Consider the following 23453-nt stretch of genomic DNA (forward strand, 5'->3'; position numbering starts at 1 on the left):
GTGCGTCTCGGGTGAGCTCAGGAGCATCAAAACCTAGACCGCCTAGGGAGGACCAGAATGCGGTGTAAGAAAGTAGACGGAGCCGTCTTTGTTTTGTGTCTACAGGCTTGTTGCTGGCAAGCGTGAGGACGCGGGAAATGTCTTCTTTGCACATTTTTTAAAAAAGGCCCAAATACCCTGATCGCCCAGATAGACTTGCTTCGCTGTTCTGAGGCCGTGTTCAGAGAGAGGCGGCAGCGCAGCTTGACAGAAAGCGGCCTCCTCTTTCATTTTCCACGAGGCCGCTGCGTGCAGGACGGTCTGGCAGACAAATAAAAATGCAGGGTTGTCCGGCAAAAAAAGTTGAACTTGACGACCATGACGCAACGCAACGTCGCCATCCGTCGTCAGTTTGAACAACAGAGATCCACTGTTGGACGATTCATTTCCAGAGCTGTAAAATTCCTTCCGCTCAGCGTTGCGATCGCTGCGCAGTGTTTCGGCAGCCAACAGTCCTTGAAACTCATGGGTGTAAGAAAAAGGTATCAAAGGCATGTAAGATATTCGTACCGCATGTCTAACGAGCGCGAATTGAAGTTCTCAGAAAATGAACATCTAACAAAAGCTCGCAGTAACATCACTTTTGGAGGGAGAAGACACAAGTAACCTTTCGGCATCTCATCACTCAGTTCTCTGCGGCGAGCCCGAGAGGACTCATTTCTAACAGGAAGTGGTTAGCCTGCATGTACACACATTGTAATCACACACACACACACACACACACACACACAGTCACATCAAAGCAAGAGACTGAGACGAGGCCCGTCACATTACAGCCAGTGTTTAATTGAGTATTCAATGAGTATGTATTCTCACAAGGCATTAAATGTACAGCAAACTACCACTATCGTCATACATGGTGATGGGCTCACTCCATGCCAGAACTCTGCCTAGGACAGAAATAATACCATGACTACATGTCCACTGCATGAACACGTGTCCTGCTGCCATGCACTAATATTGACCATGAGCTGTAGAACCACTGGAGGAAAACAAACTGCGAGCACTCACTCGGTGTGATCATTTTTACATCACATGAAACGGGAATAATACACGCACGCTTTTAGATAAAGAAGGTGACGAGGGATGGGCGACAATGTTATAAACAATGCAATAACGATAAGAACAACATCGACAAGAACAATAACAGTATTAAAGCTTTTCATGACCATATCAACATTCAGTGTATTGGAAAATACAATCCCAATAGACTCTTTGTATAAAAAAGAAGCTTTTCAAGTCAGCATGGAACAAATAACAGTTCATTTCTCTGGGGAAGGGGTGGGGGGGGGGGGGGAGGTGGATGACAGGAGCGGGTGTGCTTCCATAGATTTCGGAGGAGGGGAGGTGTCGGAGGTGTGTGTGTGTGTGTGTGTGTGTGTGTGTGTTGGGTAGGGTGAGGGGTCCTGGAGGAGTCGTGCTGGTCTATGTGGCGTAGCGCTTGGTCCACTGTTTGGCTATCCTGTCGTGCTCAGCTCTGTTGGTCAGGTACTGTGTGGCGATGCTTCCAACCAGGGGGTCGGCTGGAACACAAGAGGGAGGAACTCAGTGAGACTCAGCACAACGAGCAAAGTATTCATGACTGGAGTGTTAAAACCTGTGGGTTTGAAATCCGGATCCGGACCAATGGGTGTGGTCTACAGCGCTGGACCACGCTGGATATGGTGGAGAGGACACAGTTTCTGCCATTTGTTTTTTGTTTGTTTTTTTGTGAGCAATGTGCTGTCCTTGCCTGAACTATGAACGCAACTAATAATTTTCACTTTTATTTCAATGAACTGTTTGTTTTGTAACTGCTTTTTTTTTTTTTTTTTTTTAGCAGTTGGGTGCAGTGCAACAAGCTGGAATCACAACACAAATGACAAAGGATTACCTTGTAAAGATGTTATTTGCTAGCCAACGATTGCTTATTTACACGTCCAGCAGATATGGAGCAACATTAGCATTTATTTAGAGTCCTGTTTGGTGATTTCAAGTCCATTGTTCACTCCTCTTAGCTCAGTTTTTTGGTCTCCACCAACCATCTGGCTTTCTAGCGGCCAAACGCGCGGCCCCATGTTCACCAGCTAGCTGAAACGGTGAAGCTGCCGGCCGTAATTATTGTCAGAATACATACAGTCCAAAGTATTGACAGGAGGGCTGCAACTATCGATTCTTTTCTGAATTGAGTTTGAGTCTTGAGATAACACGATGTAATATGCATTACACCACAAGTGTTGGAAGAAATCTATTTGTTCATCTCCTTAGGAGCCTGAATGTGCTCAGAAAGCTTCATGGCAATCTCCCATTAGAAGTCATCCACTGGGGACCAAGGCAATCCACAGGATATTTACTGGAAATCCAGCCATATAGTTGTCGAGATGCTGGACCTTGTCAAACGTCTCACGCCTTCACGGAGGGGAAAAAGGGGAAATCAGCAACGGCCTTCGGAAGTCCACATCCGTGCGGGTGATATTTTAGTTATGAGGACATACAGCATGTTTACACAAACAGCCACACGCTGCTGTTCTGACAGCCAATTACCCGACGCAGTTTATCAAAGTCTAAAATGGCGTCGAAAGCCGGCCACCTTGGCTCATCAGCATGCATGGGAATTTTATTACAACCGGAAAAAGCCATAAGTCAAGCAAACGGAGCCCCATCGCTCCTGTGGTCCGAAGTGAGGCTTGTATCGCGCGACGTACAGCGGGGGCCGACACTTTTATTGACAGCGCAGTAAAAACGCGCTAAATCAGGGGTGATCATAGCGGGCTCCGGCAGCAGACGCCGCGCTGTCCCGTCTGTTGATACACCGCACACGTCCGGTCAGTCAACAGCCACCGTTGACTCGATGAACCCCCCCGCCGGCCTCTCTATTGATTGTGCCGCTGTTCAATTTCTCAGTGAGGTGACGGAGTGAGGGGCAAATTCCCAGAGCCTCGCGTACACTCTGCCTCGGCTTCTAGACCGCCTCCTGCGGGGGCCGGGGCCACGCTGACGGGGCAGTGTGATGAGCTTGGCTGAGCAGGCAGGCACAAACACCCCTCTGCACTAATCCCTGCTAGGGTTTCAATGATGGGGGCTTTTACAGGCTTACGCCCACATTTGTGGATGAATGGATCCTTACATATCATGGTATTGGAGCTCCAAGCGAGAAGCATGTGACTTCTTAAGTGACAGCTCGGGCCATAGAAAGAAGTCCTATTTGGAAAAAAACATACTAGCGCGACGCAAGTCTAAACAAAGACAAAGACAAACTGTATGCCAGTGATCTCTGACGTGCTGGAGTCGCACTTATTTCGGTTGCCTGGTGAAACAGAAGTTTTTCCCTACTACGTTACGGCCAATGGCTTCTCAATTCCCTGTGATATACAGTAACTTTAGCAAACTACTAAGACTTGAACAAGAAAAACCATGCACGGAAGCACATCACTCAGGAAGTGAACTGCTTTGTCAGAGTAGCGGCAACCTGACAATATAACTGCCTACGGGATCAGACTTGAGAGAAGCAAGAGAGCATGCCACTTTGAATCCATTCAAACCAAGCATTAGACCATCGTAATGCTAAGACTTCACTGAAACCCAGACTCTTGAGACTGCTTTAGGTGGGTTGGCACCTCCTCAAAGAAATAGTTCCTCTAATATTAAAAACCTACTGGCCCTCAAGTCAGTCAAAACACTGGTGAATAGAAAAAAACCCATGGTGAGTTAGTGGGTGTGGCTTCTGTCAAGCTTCTGAAAAACAACAAAACATGAAACCTCCTTTTCTGAAGGGGGGAGGGGTCGCATAACTTTCCTAAACAGATAACATCTCAAGCTCTCGCTCTCTCTTTTTACTTTTTACGTAACTACTTCCACCACTTTTCATGAGTACCACCAAGTGCAACACCATGAATGCATGTGAGGAGAGGCCGAAAGTGAGCAGCGTCACCCCCATTTGTACCATTCATCATGTCAAGTTCACAAAGACACGCGGAGGACAATAGAGAATCCTTGAAGAGAGACCACGGAGGCAAGAGGGATGCAGCCAGGAGAACAGCTATTAACACTTCAGTCTTTAGATGTGGCTGGACAACGCGCTGTAGGAACTAGTTCGTCTGAAGCATACTGAGGCCTTTACAAAGACCGCACAAAAACAGCACTTCTTTCAGGTGGCACTGTGAAAATCCAGAAGATAACGAGGCAAATAATAGGAACTGTTGGACCAATAATCATAACAACAGATTACGCTGTGTGAGTTGTTCGGAGTGATTTTATGGTAATTTCAGGCCTTTTTGTAACACCTCAGCACATGTTTTCAGCCACTTCAGACGCTGTACAGAAGGCACACAGGAGCTGCACAAGCTGAGGACAAACTGTTTTCATCTCACATATTCTGATATCAGTCCAGATAATAAAGCCTTCCTTTAAGGCAGGGTGAGGTATGTGTTATTACAGGTTTGACAAACTGACACCCCTGAAGCTACTGAGGGGGGGAAAAAAAGCAGACACCTTTATTGTAAAAGACTGGCCCGCATATCAGCACATATCAGCCAGATATATATATATATGATCGAGCCCAGACAGCAGCAGAAATCCCTCCGGCTTTGTTCAAACATTTCGGATTACTTTTTGGACGTTCCGCAGAGGGTGAAACAGGAAAAGACAGGGAGGAAGAAAGGGATGGCATTCGGCAGAGGCCCACGGCTGGATTTGAGCCCTGGATGCGTACTGACAAGGCATGTGGCTTAGCACCCAATGAGCCACCAGGATGTCCCAGGTAGAAATCTGCTCGTGGGATGTGACACAGGGTTCGACGTGGCAGGGACGGCAGGGACGGCAGCGCCGGGAGGGTTGATTAACTGTCATTCCATCCTCTTCCCCCGCTTTAATGAGCTACATGCCAATGATCCCCGCCTGCGCGGGAAAGGCAAATCTTCAGACGGGAGGCAGTGGATATTTTTAGGGTATTTCAGATTTCAGGCCCACATTCAGCACTTGAGGCTGGGTTAAAAAAAACTTAAGCAAGTGGTGAGAAGTGTAGCGAGCGGACTGATTTTGATGAGGCAAGAGGCAGAAAGAGGGATAGAAAGTGCGTGGGCAATAGGGAGGAGGGGTGATTTTTTTTTCTTTCTTTTTTTTTTTTTGGCGGGGACAGGGTGTCGATCAAGTCTCCTTTGTATCACACTTTAAAAGGAATAGTCTCATTTCATCTTGCCAACATCTGAAAATGTCGAGGAGGAGGAGGAGGAGGAGGAGAAGAGGAAAAGCTATTCTCATTTTTTTTCGCCCACGGAGGGAGAATCTTCGCTGCTAGGTTTATCAAAGAACAATCCCCACAGAGAGGACACAAGCTATCATCAGAGGTCTTCGCAATCAGCACTATCGCTTCCCAACCCCCCCCCAACCCCTCCCACCCCGCTTGCTCATTCTTTCCCGACGCCATCTAATACCCCACTATTCATGTCTGAAATCACCTGTCATTCTTCTGCCCTTCTTCCTGCCTTTCTTAGCTCCGGCACATTTCTCCACAATCATGGTAAACTGGGCCATAATGGATCTGATTAGCTTTAAAAGTGTTGACGTCTTCTCCTTGAATGGTGTCAGCTGCTTACGGGGGGGTTGTGTTTAGCCAGTCAATCCTGGTTTAACATTGATTCAACTGCAGTGAAGGGAGCAGGAATGCCCAGGCTCACTGCTTACGACACAAGATTGCAAGAGGACGAATGCAAATGGTATGAAAATGTGCTTGAAAAAGGCCTCAGTATGCTTCAGACGGAGCGCTGCCAGCATCTGAAGCCCTCTTTCCAACAGCAGAAACAGGCGGGGGCTGTGTCCAGCAATTCTTGCGACAGTCAATGGCGTCCGCTTTGCGCAGTGATTGGCCAGGAGGAGTGAAAGAAGTCAGGATTTGAGCTCTTGAGCTCTCTTTTTTTCCCATTCTTTACACAACTACTTCGGTTACTTTTGGTATGTACAACAGAGTACAACACCACAAATGCACAGGAAGCGGCTGTCCCATATCGCGAGCCATCATCCGCACTTGTACGATTCATCGCCTCAAGACCAGAGCTCTTGGAGACACTGCCTTTAGACTGTCTGACGACACGCTGTTGTGACCTAGTTCGTTTGAAGCAGACTGAGGCCTTGACTCGAGTGCTCGTGAACAAGGTCCTCCACTTGATCTGTGTGGAACTCCATGAATTTCAGACACACATTCACTTCATTACCTAAACGCGTTGGCAGTTTTTACGGCCTGAACGGAACGCCGTCACTAGCCCAGCTGACACTTGATTTTTGAGGCTAATGCTGATGTTTGAGAGTTTAAAATATCAGTTTTAAATAAACAAACATTTACCTTAAATTTATTCTATTTGAAAAAAGCATGTTATAGCCTAGGACTACAACTAACGACTATTTTCATTATCGATTCATCTGCCGGTTATTGTCACGATTAGTCGATGAATCTTTTAGTATAAAATGTCAAAGAATTGTGAAAAATGCTCGTCACAATTTCCCAGAGGCCAAAGTGATGCCTTCAAATTGTTTCTTTTGTCCGACCGACTGTGCAAAACCCCAAAGACTCTTCATTTAAACGACAAAGACTAGCAACAAATCCTCACATTTAAGACGCTGGAGGCAGCAAACGTTTGACAGTTTTGCTTGAAAAAATGACCAAAATGATTGATCGATTATCAAAATAAACTCGTTTTCTTTCAATCGATTAATCGAGTAATCGTTGCAGCTCTATTATAGCCCTCAAACCTTGGCACATTGTGGCATTTCTTTAACATATTTAGTCATAGATTTAGTCATCACATTAAAAGGCTACAGTAGCACAAGGTTAATACCCAACCACATCCATCATTGATAAAAAAAAAACCACTTTTCAGCCTGGTAGTTACGCTTTAATAAACTGTGAAATACTGTGAATAAGCCAATTTCGAGTTGAGAAGGAGATTCTCTTCATGCGAGGTCAGTCAATAATCACAGTGCATGGGGGAAAAAAGGAACAAAAAGGCGTCCTGAATTTTTCAACTTTCCTCCATGCCGACTGCTTACAGCCTGAACGCGGGATCATGAGTTAAATGTCATTTTTAAACAGGCAGCAACATTGTGTATTTATTCCATCTAATAAATGATGAAACTGAACTGAAAGTCTGTCTAACTTTTTCATGTTTACAGGACATTTAATGTCACGGGACACCCTTTTCTGGAAACTTTAACGGATAGATGAAACGAGCAATGTCGCAGATCCGGTTTGAAAAGGCTTCAGATGAGTTCCCGTCACTGCGACCCGCCCGCCCGCCCGTCCGTCCTCTCAGGCTACTGCGGCGCTACAAAGAGCACCACTCCAGCCTCCAAGTGACACACTTCCATGTACATTAGCCACACAGAGCGGACACGTCAGTCAACCTGTCCCAGCTAAAAACTGGAGGGAGATATGACCAGGAAGTGTGTGTGTGTGTGTGTGTGTGTTGCAGCTCTCACCAGGGTTGCAGTCAGTGAGCAGGGAGCAGATGGACAGCAGGACCTTGGAGATGGTGAGGGCAGGACTCCAGTTGTCCTTCAGGATGTCCAGGCAGATCACCCCCTGGCTGTTGATGTTACAGTGGTAGATCCTCGTACGGAACGTCACCTGGACACGGACGGACAGAAGGTTAGGGCAGCATTGGCTGTACAAAGCCGATATTTTGTGCCGACTATTGACAGTTAGTATCTTGATGTCGGATTATTGTAACAGCACAAACCCCCTTATTTGGTGTGTTTTGAATTTCTTTTTATTCAATTTGCTCAGTATTCCCCCTGCCTTCTGTCTTTCCTCTATCAGTTTTAAATACACATACATCTCCTGGGAGACGACTACAGCACCCCCTCATCAAGCTAATGACCCAGAGGCAAAGGTAGACACCTGTATGAGAGGCAGCCCCCCCCCCCCATTGGATCCTCTTCACTAGAGGAAAAGTATTCAGACGTTCTTCCCGAGGCTGGACGCTCTCTCTGCGTTCCCCCCGGACATTGGTACCATCTGAGGGGGTATTCTCCGCTGGCTCCGCGGAGGTCGACACGTTGCTGTTTCTGAGCAAAAACCAGCAGATGAGCTGTCCGCGAGTCAGGACTGAGGTAGGCCTGAGCCTGTTCATCTTATTTGAGGACTATTTCAGTTTGTGTTTTGTTCTGTTTTTATCATTAATCAGTCTATTACAAACGTCTGGCTCCTGTTTGCTGGGCAACTTATTTTAGGCTAAAACATACGTTTTTAATGGGTCACAGACATTCGTCCAATCTAAGTAGTACATTTAAATCTTGTCGGTTAATGGTTGGTTAACGAGGGTCCAATCCAGGGTCGGCCCCCCCATCTAAATTAGCCTCCCAAGCCCTAACCACTCTTCATTCTAGTGAATTACACTCGTTTGCTTTGTACTTACAGCTGCATTTGATTAGGGCTGCAGCTAATGATCAATAATATGTCACCCTCATTTTTACCATTCAATCAAAACAATTATTTAGCCTCTGAACGGTCAGAAAAACAGTATAAATTGTAATTTTTGTTTGTCCGAAAAGACATTTAGCTCACAATGACATAAAACGGGAAGTCGTCATGTTTGGGAAGCTGAAACCAGAAACATTCCGCAGTTTTTCCTTCACAGATGACATCTAAAATTGATTTTCCGTTGACTGACTAATCGATTGCGGCAGAAAAAGGATGTGAGCAACCTTGCGCGCACACACACACACACACACACTAAGCAGCCCCTCCAGTCTGCCTGCACAAAAACAACATTAACAGTCAGCCCTGAAATAAAGCATTCTACACAGGCCTATAATGGACGTCTGCCAGTACACTAATGCATTAGTAAACATCTGTCGGGGTACCTGAAGGCTGTTCGACAGTAAATGCACAGGTCAATACAGCGGAAGAGGTCTGCAGACTGAGATGCGGCGGCGGCTGTCACCAGTGACACACGCTTCATACTCAGGCAGTCCTGTGGAACTCAGCAGAGCCTAACGTCAGCACAAGGAGCACAACATCATTAAGAAGTGACCTTTGACCTCTCTGCTTCCTCAGCAGGAAGGCTGCTGATCCAGGACGGGCGGCCCCGGGGCGCTCCCTCCTCTGCTCGCTCTGTGGCCGAAGCTCGCGCTCGGCCATTTCCTCCCCCTTCCTCCCTCTTTTATCCTCTCATTAAGTCTCCGTTCCTCCCCTTCACGTCTCTTTCTTATGAGAAATAAAACAACCCCCCCCCCCCGCGTGCGAGCCCGGCCCTCCCCTCCCTCACATTCCACGCCGGTATTGCCGAGGCAGAGCAATAAACAGGGAGCTCTCCGGAACACGAAAAGGATCCCCGGAGATGTGACGAGAAAAAAGGCAGAAGACGATTGGGGTGATCGGCGGCTGAAGGCAGGTCTCACGTCTGCGTCCTCTGAGACGGGTCAGCGGTGGCGTGCTAATGCTGGCAGCCTTGGCAAAGATCCTTGGCCGGGCTTGTGTGGTCTCATTAACGGCCTGTAATCCGATCATGGCTGATGCTAATAGATTATGATGCTGCCTCCGCGTAACAAAAACTACGGGCCTAATCCTGCAGCCCCTCTGTGTTATGGATTCATCCCTCAATCTCTAAACCCCACCTCTGCATCCTCCTCCTGCTGTATCCCGACAGCTCTCCTTCTGGTGAACAAATTCACGCCCGTGTCCCTGAAGTAAATACAGCTTTCACAGAAAACACTTACCGAAAGCAAATGTCATGGCAGCCCTTCGCCATTCGTTTTTTTTGTTAAAAAATGGACAAGTTGGATTAAGGGAAGTGAATTCAATGGCCTGGGTGTGGAGATAGAGAAGCCCACAACAACATTTCATGGCAATCTGGCCAGTAGTTCATTTGGATCAACATCTCAAACCTTAAAGCTACATTAACCAGTTTTTGGCCACAACAAGCTAAAAAAAACGCTGTGTTTGACATACCCAGTACGCTAACTTGTTATGGCTAATATGTTAGCAAACTATTTAGCCTATTTACACATCCGGCAGACACGAATCAACAGTAGCATTCATTTGGATTTGGTGCTTCTGGCTACCTGATGGAGGCAAGTTTCTTTTTAAAACGATTCTTTAGTTCTTTAGCCGCTAAAGGCGTCATAACTAGCTACATGACGTCTACGGTTTGGTGACGAGTACAGTGGGTTTTATCGGAGCTTTTTCCCCACTGAAAACAGAGCAGTGAGGCTAAATAATAAATGGTACTGGCTGTGAAATCAAAAGCCGACCAAGTGAGGCTGTAGCAACAAAAAAGCCATTTAATATGTAAATAAGACGAAGACCCCAACCCTAGGATCATTCAAGTGGATATTAGAGCCTTTTTATGGTTTTGCAAAAGTTTCCTACACATGCTAACATGGGTACACAGGGGACACATTGTGGCCGAACGGAAGGAAAAGCTATTGAACTGATTCATCGTTTCATGAGAGGGCGGCCATGACGAATCTTTTGGTTTAAAGGAGGGAATGTACCGAATGGCCGATCATCTATGAATAGGATCAAGTGTGCGGCAGAGTTTAGTCGGAAGCCGTGAGGAAATGAGAGTTGATAGAGGGGGGCGATGTTAGTTAGAGGAGTCTGATCTCCCAGGCTGTGCTGAACAGGTCCTGGAATGCACTTAAGTTGCCCTTAGCCACCCTCAACCTCTATCTAAGAGTATCAGCGTCAGCCCTAACTGGCCTTATCGTCCTAACATTAGCGAGTGAGCCAGCGTAGCGAGCAGCTGCAGCTGTCGGGTAGGTGGCTGCGAGCTGGCGGGCTGCTGGATGGGCACAGCTCACGGCCAGCCTGGAAAAACATAGCAGCAGGAGGCCAAGAGTCCCCCCCCCCCCCAACCACCACCACCTCAGCATGGACTGCCAGGAAGGAGGCAGTTTAAGCCGGTCAGGAGGGGGAATGAGGAGAATGTTGTTTCTCTTTGGGTTGTCATGTTTCACACCAGACTGCAGATCAAATACCCGAGGCTGTAACAAAATTCACTAAATGTTCTCAGCATGAAATGACCAATCAAACCACATGTGAAACCCACAGCAGTCTGCTCTGCAGAGGAGGAAGTTAAGTCACTTCTTCCTAACTGCGCAATTGTAGTTCCCATGTGTACTGAGCATCTGGTTTGCATTCTGTTAATCAGGCCTGGGTATCATTTGAAAGCCGGTGCCGATACTTGTTTAGATACTCGTTTAAAAAAAGCAAAAAAAAACATTTAAATCCCTCAACGTAACAAAATAAAAAAAATAAAAAACTTAATTCAAGGTCAACTTACTAGCTTTTTCCAGAGCTTCCAACAGCGTCTCACATGACACGTCTCAAATGTCTTCATCACTGAGCACTGAGCTCCAGAAAAAGCCCGCAAGGGGACCTCGAGTTAGGATTGTTTCATTCAAACGACCGTTTTCCAAGGTGAAGGAGTGAACTTTCACGCTTAATGACAAAATCATTCTGATAGGAAGTCTGGTATTGGAAATAGCGTTGAGGTTTCACCCAGCCCTGGTACTGTTTGAACGATTTTTTTTTTTTTAAACCAATGCTGATCTAAAACATGGGTTTCGGTGCAGATATCAATATCACACATTGAGAAATGTGAAACTTCTGCACACATTTGAGTTAAATATTGTCTCGACAGAAGGCAGCTGTATAAGAACTTTACTCAAACAAAATGACAATGAGCAAAACGACGTTTTACACGAGGAAATAAAAACACAATTTTCAGCAGTTTATGTGATGTGCAGTGCTCATTATCATAGCAGGTGTTGTTGTTTTTTAAAATCACTTCCTGGCACTGCATCTGAGAAAAAACACAAAACTGCCAAACTGGTCCACATCACAAGCATGTATGACTACTTGACAGATTACCCTGGACTCCTGAACCGATTACTCCTCATCCTCAGCACCGGCATCAAGCTCAGGTATCAGGTAATTTCTCAACCATAATCCAAAACCTGCCTCTCCATACTGAATGGTCCATATGAAACAGGATAAATATGGCAGATATCCTGAAAGGTTTATTTATTTGTACAACATGTGTCTCTAAATAGCTGACAGAGGTTAGCCACTGAGTATTTCTAGACCTGAAACCAAAGCCCAGGGCAAAATGAAGAAGCACGACAACCGCTGTCAGCCAGTCTGCTGTGTAAATACTGACACACACTTGCATCAGACAACACACACACACACACACACACACATATACCCACAAACCCACAGCCACACTGGAAGGAAGCCAAATGCTGCTGCATGCGAGCAGCACGCATGTCAGAAGGGGGACACGATGACAAGAAACAGTATAAGTCTTGTGATATTCTATATTTTTCTTATTGTCAACAAATCCATGTGCAGAACATGAACATATCCTACTCACACATACTGTGTATCGGAGCCTGATGTATCTTCCCCCTCTGTGCCACAGAGCTCCACTGTTGTCCAGAAACTATTAAAAACACATCAATGAGCCGCTCCTGCTGCCCCAAATACTCACTAGAGCGCAAAAATGTGTATTAATCCATCGCTGAAAATAGTCCCCGACAAATGCGCCATTCCCTCCCGTTTGATAAAAAACGACAGTGGCCAGCTGTTTCCGGAAACAAAACGACATATTTGTGTGTCTGTCACGTAGCGGAGTTAAGCTTTATTCTTAGCCTTTTGACCAAAATGCATTCGTTTTAGTTTTTTTTCTTGCCATTAAAACAGTATTTAGCTCTTTTGCTCACTCCGTTTTGACAGAAAATTGTACAGTACGTTGTATATTTCTTCATAGATTTCTTTTTCAAGGCTTTCTTTTAGATCTTTTGTTTAGTTTTTGTTATGTTTAGTTATTGTTTTCCATTTGTTGACAAGAAAAAGAATAACATAGAATAACACCTGCCTTATCCATTAACGGCATACTGTAGGAATATCCCCAAAATAAAAAGTATAGGCCCATCATTTGTCTCCGGTTCAGTTCTCTGTGCTGCTGTCACCCGTTATTTTGTCAACTTGCTAGAGGTGAACAAGCCTTAACCGAGTCATTGTCGCTGGACAGCAGGGTGAAAAAGCTGACTGCCTGCTGGGACAATGGCGACATTGTTCAAAAGCTCTCTGGGTGGGTGAAGGAGCGGCGGCGGCGGCGATGGTGGTGGTGGGGGCGGTGTGCTGCATAGCTGCTGGGCACCACTCACCTTGGGTGGTTTGAAGGGGTAGTCTGGCGTGAAGGCGATGTCCAGGAAAAACACTCCTCCCTCGTACACGGAGCCTGGAGGGCCCAGGATGGTCGACCTCCACTCGTAGATGTTGTCTCCTTTGGGCCCGGCGCTGTGTTTGTGAAAATAAAAGAGCAGAAAGCAAGGCGTTTAGAGTCGTGCAACTCAATTCTCTCTGCAGCAGCAAGACGGGCCGAATGATTGTGTGATAATCAGCCGCGCGAAGCTGCCGTTTAAAGTTCTTTCACCGTTAGAAGATTAGGCCGCGGTGTGTGTATAACAAAGGCTGCATCTGTAAGCCAGGAGAAATGATGAGTATGATCAATGTCATGTGGATGACTGATCTGTCTGGGATGTGCGGGCGAGCATGAAACACACACCCGCCAACCGACACACACACAGACACACACAAACACAAACAGGAAGGTGTTGAGCAGCAGCAGCAGCAGCAGCAGCGGCTGTTTCCTCACTGTTCATCAGCGCTTCACTGTCGGGCAGCTGGCTGCCGAGCTCCATTGTTGCCATGATTCTTACCACACACGCACACACACACACACACACACACACACACACACACACACACACACACACACACAGTGTGTGCTGTGAGAGAGAGGCACTAATCCAATTCCATTTTCTATTGGAATTAGGCCAGATGCCCCTGTCGGTTTCTTGTATTACTTTTACTTTCATCATTTACACACAGAGAGAAAGCCAGAGAGAGAGAGAGAGAGAGAGAGAGACACAGAGAGGGAACAGGAGAGCGAGCGAGAGCATGCGTGAGGCACATAAATGTAAGATGAGAGCGCGAGCGGGGCTGCTCATGTGAGACAGCAGCCTGCTGTAAAGCGCCGGGCCTCCGCAGACCTATTCCTCGTCGGTGCGTGTTTGGACACAGAGGGGAATTACGGGGGAGAGGATGCCGGCGTGTTCTCCAGGATGGATGAAAAAAAAAAAAAAAACAGTCCGATGAGCGATACAGTGGTGTGTCCGTGGCAGGGGGGACAAGAGGGCCAAATAAAATCGCTCTACTTGTGTTTGTGTGTCAAATCTTTTTTTTTTTTCTCTAAATGCCAATGGACCGCCCGATTTGGTTGAACCACAATATGGTGCAGATATTGATCTCCAGCTCTTTTCACTGTGGCACTAAATAAGCTTGGGCGGTATCTATTTATTTGTTTTGTAGCATGTATGCCCCATCATATTTTACACGTCATATTTTCTATTTCAATGTGTTTCATGAGTTTGATCGCGGTTTTATCTTTACCGCGTTTACCCACGTTGTAAACCTCTGTTGTTGAACAGTGCTATATGAGTGAAGTATTATTATTATAATAAATGGTGTCAGAGGGGAGTTGAAGTGTTTTACAATGGTCTAACTCAACAGAAAATAATGAAACTGAGTGAATCATACAGCTTTTATTAAAATGATTATTGCTTCTATAATTTCCTCTATTATTCTTAATGTACCCTATGCGACAGCCCACCGAGTCGCGTTTGTTTCATGAGCCTGGTTTATTTGAATGAATATCAGCACATGAGAGCAACTGTTGGACATCTCAAACCGCAAACTACCAGCGTCGGCCTCGGAAAAAAGCCGTTATCAGTCAAATCCTATTGCAAGGTAGACATTTAAAATCGCCCTCTGGGTTCATAATGTTGGCCAACCACTCCACGGAGTTCCCACAGTTCAGTCTGCAGCATCTGGAAGTCTTTAGAGGCCTGCCAGCAACGCCTTTTTTTTTCCCTGCTCCTGCAGCCTGGTACAAACCGCTCCGACAGGAGGACGGATTTGGGGATCCAGCAGAGACGGATCTATATCATTACCACCTGTCTAGGTCGGTTCAGAATGACGGAGGACACGGACCTCCAAGAGTGACCTCAGGGTATGCGCTCTTATGTATCAAAGGCAACTTGACTGCCTTTATGTTCAATAGCTGGGGAGTTACCTTTCACGGACTGGAATCTGGCTTCAAATATGCCAAAAACTCAAGCAGGAGGAAAACGAGTTCATAATGAAGGCTGAATGAGGATGATGGACTCGGCTATTTCCCACGGCGTCAATTTCCACCCTGTAAGCCATTATTAATGAGCCTGGAGCACTGAGAGCACCCCGCCAGAGGAGCACCATAATTAAGACGAGGCCGCTTCTGCAGCCTTAAGCTCCCCCGCATCTGCAAATTCTTTCTCCAGCCTGGAGCTGACCCCTGGAAAATGAAGCGCTGAGGCCACGACTGACCACTGATTTGTTTCACAATTCACAATTAATTATTAAATTAAATTACCATGGGTTCCCATCTAAAATGTTTGTTTTATGTTTGGCTTTTAAGGATATTGGCTGATATATCCTCAACTGATATTGTTAACATAACGGACAATAAAAATCTGTTTGTTTGGAATCACCATAATTAGCTAGCTAGCTCGCCATCCTGGCTGACTAGCGCTCATGTGCTCCCAGCAGGGGTTCAGGCAATCAAGTTAGAATCTGTTCGTCACGCAGTATAGTTGCACTTGCACCCGCCTTTGGATAACCTCAATCTGGAAGAAAATCCAACGCTCAAGATGCATGAAATACAGGTATCAAACAGTGCAGCAATAATGCGCGTATTTCCAAGAGGCTTTCTGCATTGGGATTTGATTCAATTAAGACATTGTACTTGTGAAAGAATGTGATGCGCACACATTTTGTTTATTAAATTCTTCACAAATAAAGCGCCTTCTACAGCAGAACCTCGTGCAACCTCAATGAAATGTTTCAGGCTAATGTGAACGAGAGACCTATTTTCTGCATAAAAGGAGCCTATAATAGAATACAATGGGTGAAACACTTGAAGGAAGGACTACAAACTCTCGCTCTCTGCGGGTTCCTTACTTTGCCGGCATTTGTGCGGTGATGGAACCCTTCAAATTCAATTTCCTCTTCGCGGCGCAGCGTCATCCAACAAAATGTCAGGCCTAATTAAAGATTTAATGCACAGAATCAGGATTGGACGGAGATGAATTCATTAATCAGGCTTTGCTTCAGGTGTTAAAACCTTAAGTGAAAATGAAGATGTTATCAGTGATGAGAAACAACAGGGATATATATAACAGACGGTGTACTTTTATATATTCAGACTGGATTGGTGTCGTATCACTTCATACTTACAGGAATCTGTACTTTAACTGCTTATGGCTGCACATTTTTATTGGAAAGCTCTTCCAGGAACTCAAGCATAGGTTTTATATATATATATATATACATATACATATATATATATATATATATATATATACATATTGTACTACTTGTGAAATTCAATATTATCTTACTCTCACTATTGACTGCTGTGTCATCCAACACCTTCATAACACTGCTTGGATCACCGACTCTCACTCTCAGACTTATCTCCCCCCCCCCCACACCTCATTTGTAGCTCTTCCTGAAAACTATTTTTACTCAGGCAGGGCACACACACACACACACACACACACACACTCTGCTCACACGGCAACATAAAATACAGGAACTTTCACTGGTGGCTACAGAGGTTTGAGACTGCTGCGTTTCCTCACCCCGGGGGCCACAGGGAGAGAGCTCGGCTAACAGAAAAACTCCGTGCCGTTCTGCAGTCTCGCTTCAGCACAGAAATGCTGAATATGACTAATGTCTGAACCGAGTGGGTTTTTGTCAGCTGTGGCTGAGATAGTAGCCATAATCTCCTGTGACAGCTTGTTAGGACATCACAGAGAAACAGCAGAATGTTAAGTCACCTGGGGTCGTGAATATGTCAGATTGCCTTTTTAAGCTTTTATTTAGCGGGGGGGGGGGAGTCCTGCTCCTTCACAGCGACTCCCTGCTGCACATTCAGACACATTCAGACAGACACGGCCTTGTGCTGCAACAGCAGCAGCAGCAGCTGGGGGCTCAATGTCCCGCTCAGGGGCACCTCCACAGTGGATTTTTCGGGAGCAGAGAACGTAACTCATTCACGTTTCTTCACACATACTTTTCCAGCCAGTTTGGGGACTTGAAACCTCCCCTAACCTCAGGGCTCCTGCTGATTCCAACTTAATGACTCAGTGACGAAAACACAAGAACAGTGTGCTAACAAACTCAAAATGACAACGTTGACATGCTGATGTTTAGCAGGTGTGTTTACCACAGTCACCCTCTCAGTTTAGCATGTTAGCATGCTAACATCGGCTAAACTAGCACTAGTGTAATATGTTCCAAATTGCATGGCAATCCATCCCATAGTTGTCGAGACATCTCGAGGCAGCAATGCGCCGACAGAGGCGGCGAAGAAGCGTAGCAACATGGATGTAAACAGTACTTCAAAATGGGCTTTGTGCGTGTTATATGAGCAATGGTAAATGGACTGCATTTCTATTGCACTTTTCTACACCCAATGCGTAATTTGGTGAGTAACGCTGGATTTACAAGAAAGCTCCACGTGATACCAATCCATATTTGAGTGCGGACCGAAGGCACGAGCATTCAGCTTCTGGGAACCAAGAGCGTTTGCACCGAATTGTCTGCCAATCCATCTGCAACACTAGCAGCTACATGTCCACCCAACTGTCGTCAGGACATCATCGGAGCCATTAGGATTCACCCCCCCCCCCTCCCTTGGGAACATCAATGTCAGTCTCGACCAAAATGGCGATCATCAGAAAAATAATGCATCTAACGTGATTACAGAAGAATCCTACTGCTGTGTAAGACTGCCTCGCTGTATGGATTAACACGATCAATTCTCTTACAAATTCCTACAAACAAGACAGTTTGCAGTTTAAACAGAGCGCCCAAACAAACAGCAGCTAAAAGGAGAGGCTGATGAGCAAGTGTACTTCATCATCCCCCTGTTCCTCTCATCGGCCTCAGCCTCCTCCGGCTCACAAACACACCACAGGCCCGTGAGCCAGGATTGAAGAGCATACATGTGGAACAGGATGATAAAGGGTATCGATCGCTACAACATCTTCAAAGATCTCTTTAAGGACCCGTGGTGCTTTTACCAGATCTTCCTCTCAAGTCTGTGACTGAATGCTCAATTTTTTTTTTTTTTTCTTATTGAGACCATGAAAGTTAACAGTGGATTTAATGGTAGAAGTGTGTATCAGGCAAAGATAAAGCATCAGATCCGGTCCAATCACTCCTGTCCACCTGTTTGGTATAAGATGGATACAATCTAGTTTGAATGACTGCATGACGTCCTCATGTGCAACTAAACGACTCTACCCTGGCTGGCTTTGGGGAGGACTCGAAATGCTAAGAGCTAAGATGGTAAACGTGGTAACCATTATACCAGCTGAACATCAGCATGACAGCGTTGTCGTTGCGAGCACGTTAGATTGCTGATGTTAGCGTTTAGCTCAAAGCACTGCTGTGCCTAGGTACATCCTGGTACCGTGTGACGGCTCTTTATCTTATGTCCACAAGATTCATAAACTTGTGTGCAGAAGATACTAAACTGTAAATGATTATCTTTTTGGACTCTGTGCATAACAGTCAAATCCATACTGCCCATACATATTTCCAAAAGTCATGCAGGCATCTTAAGTACAACAAACCAGTGATTCCTAATACTGATGACTTCATTGCCTGCGAGTAGCTCCACAAAGCTTACAAACCTGCGGTAGTCAAACCCTTGATAAAACAGCCGGGGGTTTCAAACAGTTCCACTTGATTTCAGCTTAGAGCAGCGAGTCTCATGAATGAGCAGTGGCTCTGTGACCTCTACGCTTCAGAGTGGCATCATTTATCATTTTCCCCTGTGGGCGTATCAATGATTGCGTTAACTAATCAATTCAGCTAATGAGGCTGAGTGACAGAGAGGAGCCCTGGCTGCCCATCTTTGTCAAGTCACACACACACTAACAGTTTTAGAGCTGAGGGGGATTTTAGGATGGCCGCACAAGGATACATGCGCAGAACCTTTCCCCCGTTTCTTATAATGATTTGTCATTTGCTTTATATGGTGAAAATAAAGTCTCAAGGCCATTGCAATTTCACCGAAAGCTTCCTTTGTTCGCAGCTTCAAAAAGCTTTGTTAAGGTAATTATATTCTTCACTATCTGACAGTGTGACGTCTATCTTCTCCACTTGCTTGTTTGATGTTTACTCATGTTATATGGACGCACTATTCCAGGAAATGGAAATATTCTACATGTCTTGTACGTCATTCTATGCGCATTTCAGGATTATGGGATTGTATTTGGTATCTTTGGGAAGTTCGGGGTCTCCAGTAGAATTTTGAATAAAGTTCAGTGGGTTCGAACATTGTTTGGCGGGACAACGTAAAAGTTCAAGAGCCACCGTAGGGCCCTTGCCGTTTCAGTTTTAAATTGTGCCTTAGATGAAGTCAAATCAGTTTTATTTATGTAGCCCAAAACCACCATTTTGCCTCAAAGTGCTTTAAAATCTGTACAACATACATACCTCTATACTCTGATGCACGGGGATAAAGAAGGAAAGTACACTAACAGAAAAGGACATCCATCCAATATTTCGAGAAAATGACACTACGTAGAAATGTTATGGTGTTGTTAAAATCCATAATATTCATATTTATTTTCCATAATAAAAAACCTTTAGTAGTCCTTTTTTTTTTTTTAACCAGCACTTAATGAAGTCTATGTTTCTTCAAGGTGGTCCATTGTTGATGTAGTCACGTGTCTGAACTAGAACTTCCACAGACCCTTTGTTCTTCTTGGTGTGAAAAAAAAAAAAGGAAAATCTAACAAGAGCTCTCAGTATGTTTGCTTACAGTGTCTTTGACGCCTTTGGCACCTCAACATCTAGCCCACCAACAGACTGTTATTATTGTAGAAGCACCACATCTATGTTTCTACGCTTCAAGGGCACTGCGCAAATGTCACTGACTCACTGGGGAGTGTACAGAGAGGCCACGCCACGCAAATCTATTACAAACAAACACAAAGGAAACGTGGCTCACAGACAGAAAGCCAGTCAGGAGAACGTCAGAGTCACTGGCTGAAAGGGAATGTAGACATTTTGACATTGCTCATATGTGACTGGAGTCATTTGTTTGAACTATAGGGTATATTCCCTCAGAGGGTGTGTTTGACCATGTGTGAACAATCTCATTTGAACTTTGATCCCTCCAAGCGTTTGTTTGTGTAAGCAAACCAGGGTTCCCTCTAATTAGGAAGCGTCAATTAAATCAAACCAAATACAAAAATGGTTTCAACTGTAAAAAGTAGGGGGGGGAGGGGGGGTTCTCATCATTTGTGGCTCAGACGACCCTCGTAGTAAGATTTTTACTCAATAATCCTTGTCCCTCCACTCAGCATCCAGTTTTACCCTCCAACAGCAGACTGATTAGATCATGATCACATAGCAACCTTTGAGAAGCAGGGCAGAGATGATTCATAAAGATGGATAGATGTCCACGCGTGCCGAGATCCGAAAGGACAAGCCAGCAGGACGTTGTCAGCCTCAGCCCCTGTTTGCTGCAATAAAGGACAGGACCAAAGAGAGGACAGCAGAGGACGAAACCCGACTGGCAGCATTACCATCTACTTACATTCCAGCCTGGATGGCTAATCCCCCCTCCCATTCCAGATTACAAACTAACTGGATTAAAACCTGACGACAAATGATACAGGACTGCACGGACTCAAATACATTCCCATTACACACAGGATCTTAAATGGCTTCAGAAACACATTTGATTTGAAACAATCTCTCCCAGAAGTCCATTAGTAGCTGTCCTGGAGCTTTTGACCGTATCACCGACTCTTCCTCAGTCCATTTTTTGTCCATTTCGCCCATCATACTTAACCTTCGATACGATCCTGTGATACAATCCTGGACACCTTGTGATACAATTGAAAGCTCTAGAACAGTTACTACCTCGACCCTCTGGTGAGATTGTTTTGTCAATTTCAGTTTCCCAGGTCAAATCTCAACATTGTGGATGTCTGTCGATTCAGCAGTAGCATGAACTTTAAATGCAACCTGCCAGCAAGTCGGGCACTGAGCCCCCGGCGCAGAGCCTTGCAGCACCTTAGGCACGGCATGACACTTGGATTTCATACATTGCTGCGTCAACTTCGACCTTGTTCCCAAACAATGAGATGATAACTGTCAGAGGTTTGGTTAGGTTAAGGCACAAACAACTTGGTTGGGGTTATTTAAAGCCATGAAAAATCATGGTTTGAATTAAAACTACTATCTCCTTAAGGTTCAGGGACCTTTGTTGTCAATGTTACAATAGTACCTACATGGTTAAGGTTAGGGAACGGCCATGGTCATGGTTTAAAAAAACTAATATTGACTTTCGTTCGGAAACGTGTTAAACCCCAATGCTCAAACAACTGGTTCTGTCATTTTCTTGGGAGGACAGTCTCGTCGTCCCGTCGTGTGACATACTGTGCCCTGACAGCGACCCATGATGAGTGATTCCGAAACCTTTCTTGACTGGCGGATTCTAGGTATTCCTCTTCTCTAAGGGAGGATAATTGCCAGTGCCTTCTTTTGTGTAAAACTGAAATACACAAACACAAAAAAACACACAAAACAAGGTATTTTAACCTATGCTATGCTTTGCCTCTGCACTGTACTCCCCATCGCACATAAAGCATGGCTCATATCGCGCGTCATGTGTAGAAGGTCTTGCTGGATCAACTAACAGCGTTTGAAACCCCCTCCCCTACTAACTTCTGACTTTGTAATTGGGGGTGCTACGTCTGACAGTTTTTGTAACTTTCCAAAAACCAACAATCTGACAAGCATGCCCACTTAATACAGAAATGAACAAGTAATGCATCTTAACAGATGGCTTTTTTCATTTAAACTACAAAGCATTTATTCAGTCACTCAAGGCTTTTAGGATATCTGCCAAATCTCATTAAAAACTCAGCAGGTTGCAGGTATAGACTGACAACCATCTAGCTAGAGCAGGTATTATTAGGCCATAATTCTCTGGAGTGGAGGCCGTTCCTTGCGGGTTAGCAGGATTTCAAAGGCTCATTAGCAAACACTAACCAGCATCATTATGTCAGTTCTTTTAACGAAGGGTAGGCACAAGGTCTCTGGGAGTGCTCCATTGTAAAAAGGGCTCCAGGAAGAGGTGAAATGCTTAAATCCCCTTGAGATAAAAGCGCTTTTGATTCCTTTGTTGCTTTAGCTAAAAGGACTAAGTGTTGGCTTGCACGGGCCTTTGTCCCCCTTCACTTGGTTCAGCTTTATACTCACAATGCACAAGTTCACTGGGAGCAGAGGTGACAAAAGCAGGCGATGGAAGGGCTGATTGGAGGAAGGTCGACCCTGGAGTAACTCCAACACTCTCTAACCTTTGAATCAGCATTAAACCAATGGCACCTCCCCATTGTCTTGAACATGTTGCCTAGCAACATTACATCCCTGCAGTGTGCGTGTGTGCGTGTTGATTTTGCTGCAAGAGGAATTTCCATGGAAACAACAACAGCAGTACAAGCAGACACAACAGCGCTGCCTGACTCACCTGAAAGCTGTTTGGCCAATGGATAAAACATAAAAGGCAGATAAAAGAATGAATCGTCTCACACATTAATCTTTGCTTATGGCTCACAATCTCCAAATAGGTCCTTCGGGGACAAATCAACAAACATTAAGCTATCAAATTAGCCAACAAGATCATATGAAAGGAATCAAGACACAGATTAATTCCTAAATGTTAGCGACAGCTCGTGGGCACGCATCGAATCTAATACTCTCCCTGCATGCTTGTTCTGATGATGCCTAAAATAAGAAGCGAGATTTGCATCAATATAGAGCAGTTGGAAATGAATTAGGCCATTCAGACTTTACGCATGATTTGCTTTGATGGCGAGCACTGACAGCGCAGTCATGGGAAAAGCTCATCATCCCCAACTCAGTTACCTCACGTCTTATCTTTATGAAACACGCCGACACCCTGATGGCTCTTTCACAGAGGATGTAGTTTAGCTGCTGCTTGCTTGGTTACTTGTTGCTCACTTGACAAGATGCTTATGGAGGTTCAAGTAAAGAATTAGACGAGATACAAAGAGAAAGATGTCGTTATCGTATTTTTTGTAGCGCTGCCGCAGAGAATGCCTGTTTCCGATTGGCTCGCGGGTGTCCTTTCAAAATCCTACATCAGAACACATCAAAAATAGTTCTGGCCAAGTGCCTAACCACTGCCCTCCTAAGGTGTCCTGATTAGGGCTGGGTATCAAATATTGATCCTTCTTCGGTGCTGAAAGCTAGCATCTGAAAGACTGTTAATCTTGTT

The 23453-nt window shown here is 45.3% G+C and overlaps 1 protein-coding gene across 1 annotated transcript in view; it reads right to left on the minus strand.

The window, feature by feature from the left end:
* Nucleotides 1-804: 804 nt before the first annotated feature.
* LOC139299476 (ubiquitin-conjugating enzyme E2 E2-like) overlaps nt 805-23453 on the minus strand; it is a 48943-nt gene continuing 26294 nt past the window's right edge. The window contains exons 4-6 of the mRNA XM_070922384.1: nt 13189-13321; nt 7489-7636; nt 805-1562 (exon numbers count right to left, since the gene is read on the minus strand). Coding sequence (XP_070778485.1) covers nt 1465-1562; nt 7489-7636; nt 13189-13321 — 379 coding nt within the window. The 3' untranslated portion in view covers nt 805-1464. The remainder of the gene's footprint in view (nt 1563-7488; nt 7637-13188; nt 13322-23453) is intronic.

The sequence above is a fragment of the Enoplosus armatus genome, chromosome 16 (genome assembly GCF_043641665.1).
Source record: "Enoplosus armatus isolate fEnoArm2 chromosome 16, fEnoArm2.hap1, whole genome shotgun sequence".
NCBI lineage: Eukaryota > Metazoa > Chordata > Actinopteri > Centrarchiformes > Enoplosidae > Enoplosus > Enoplosus armatus.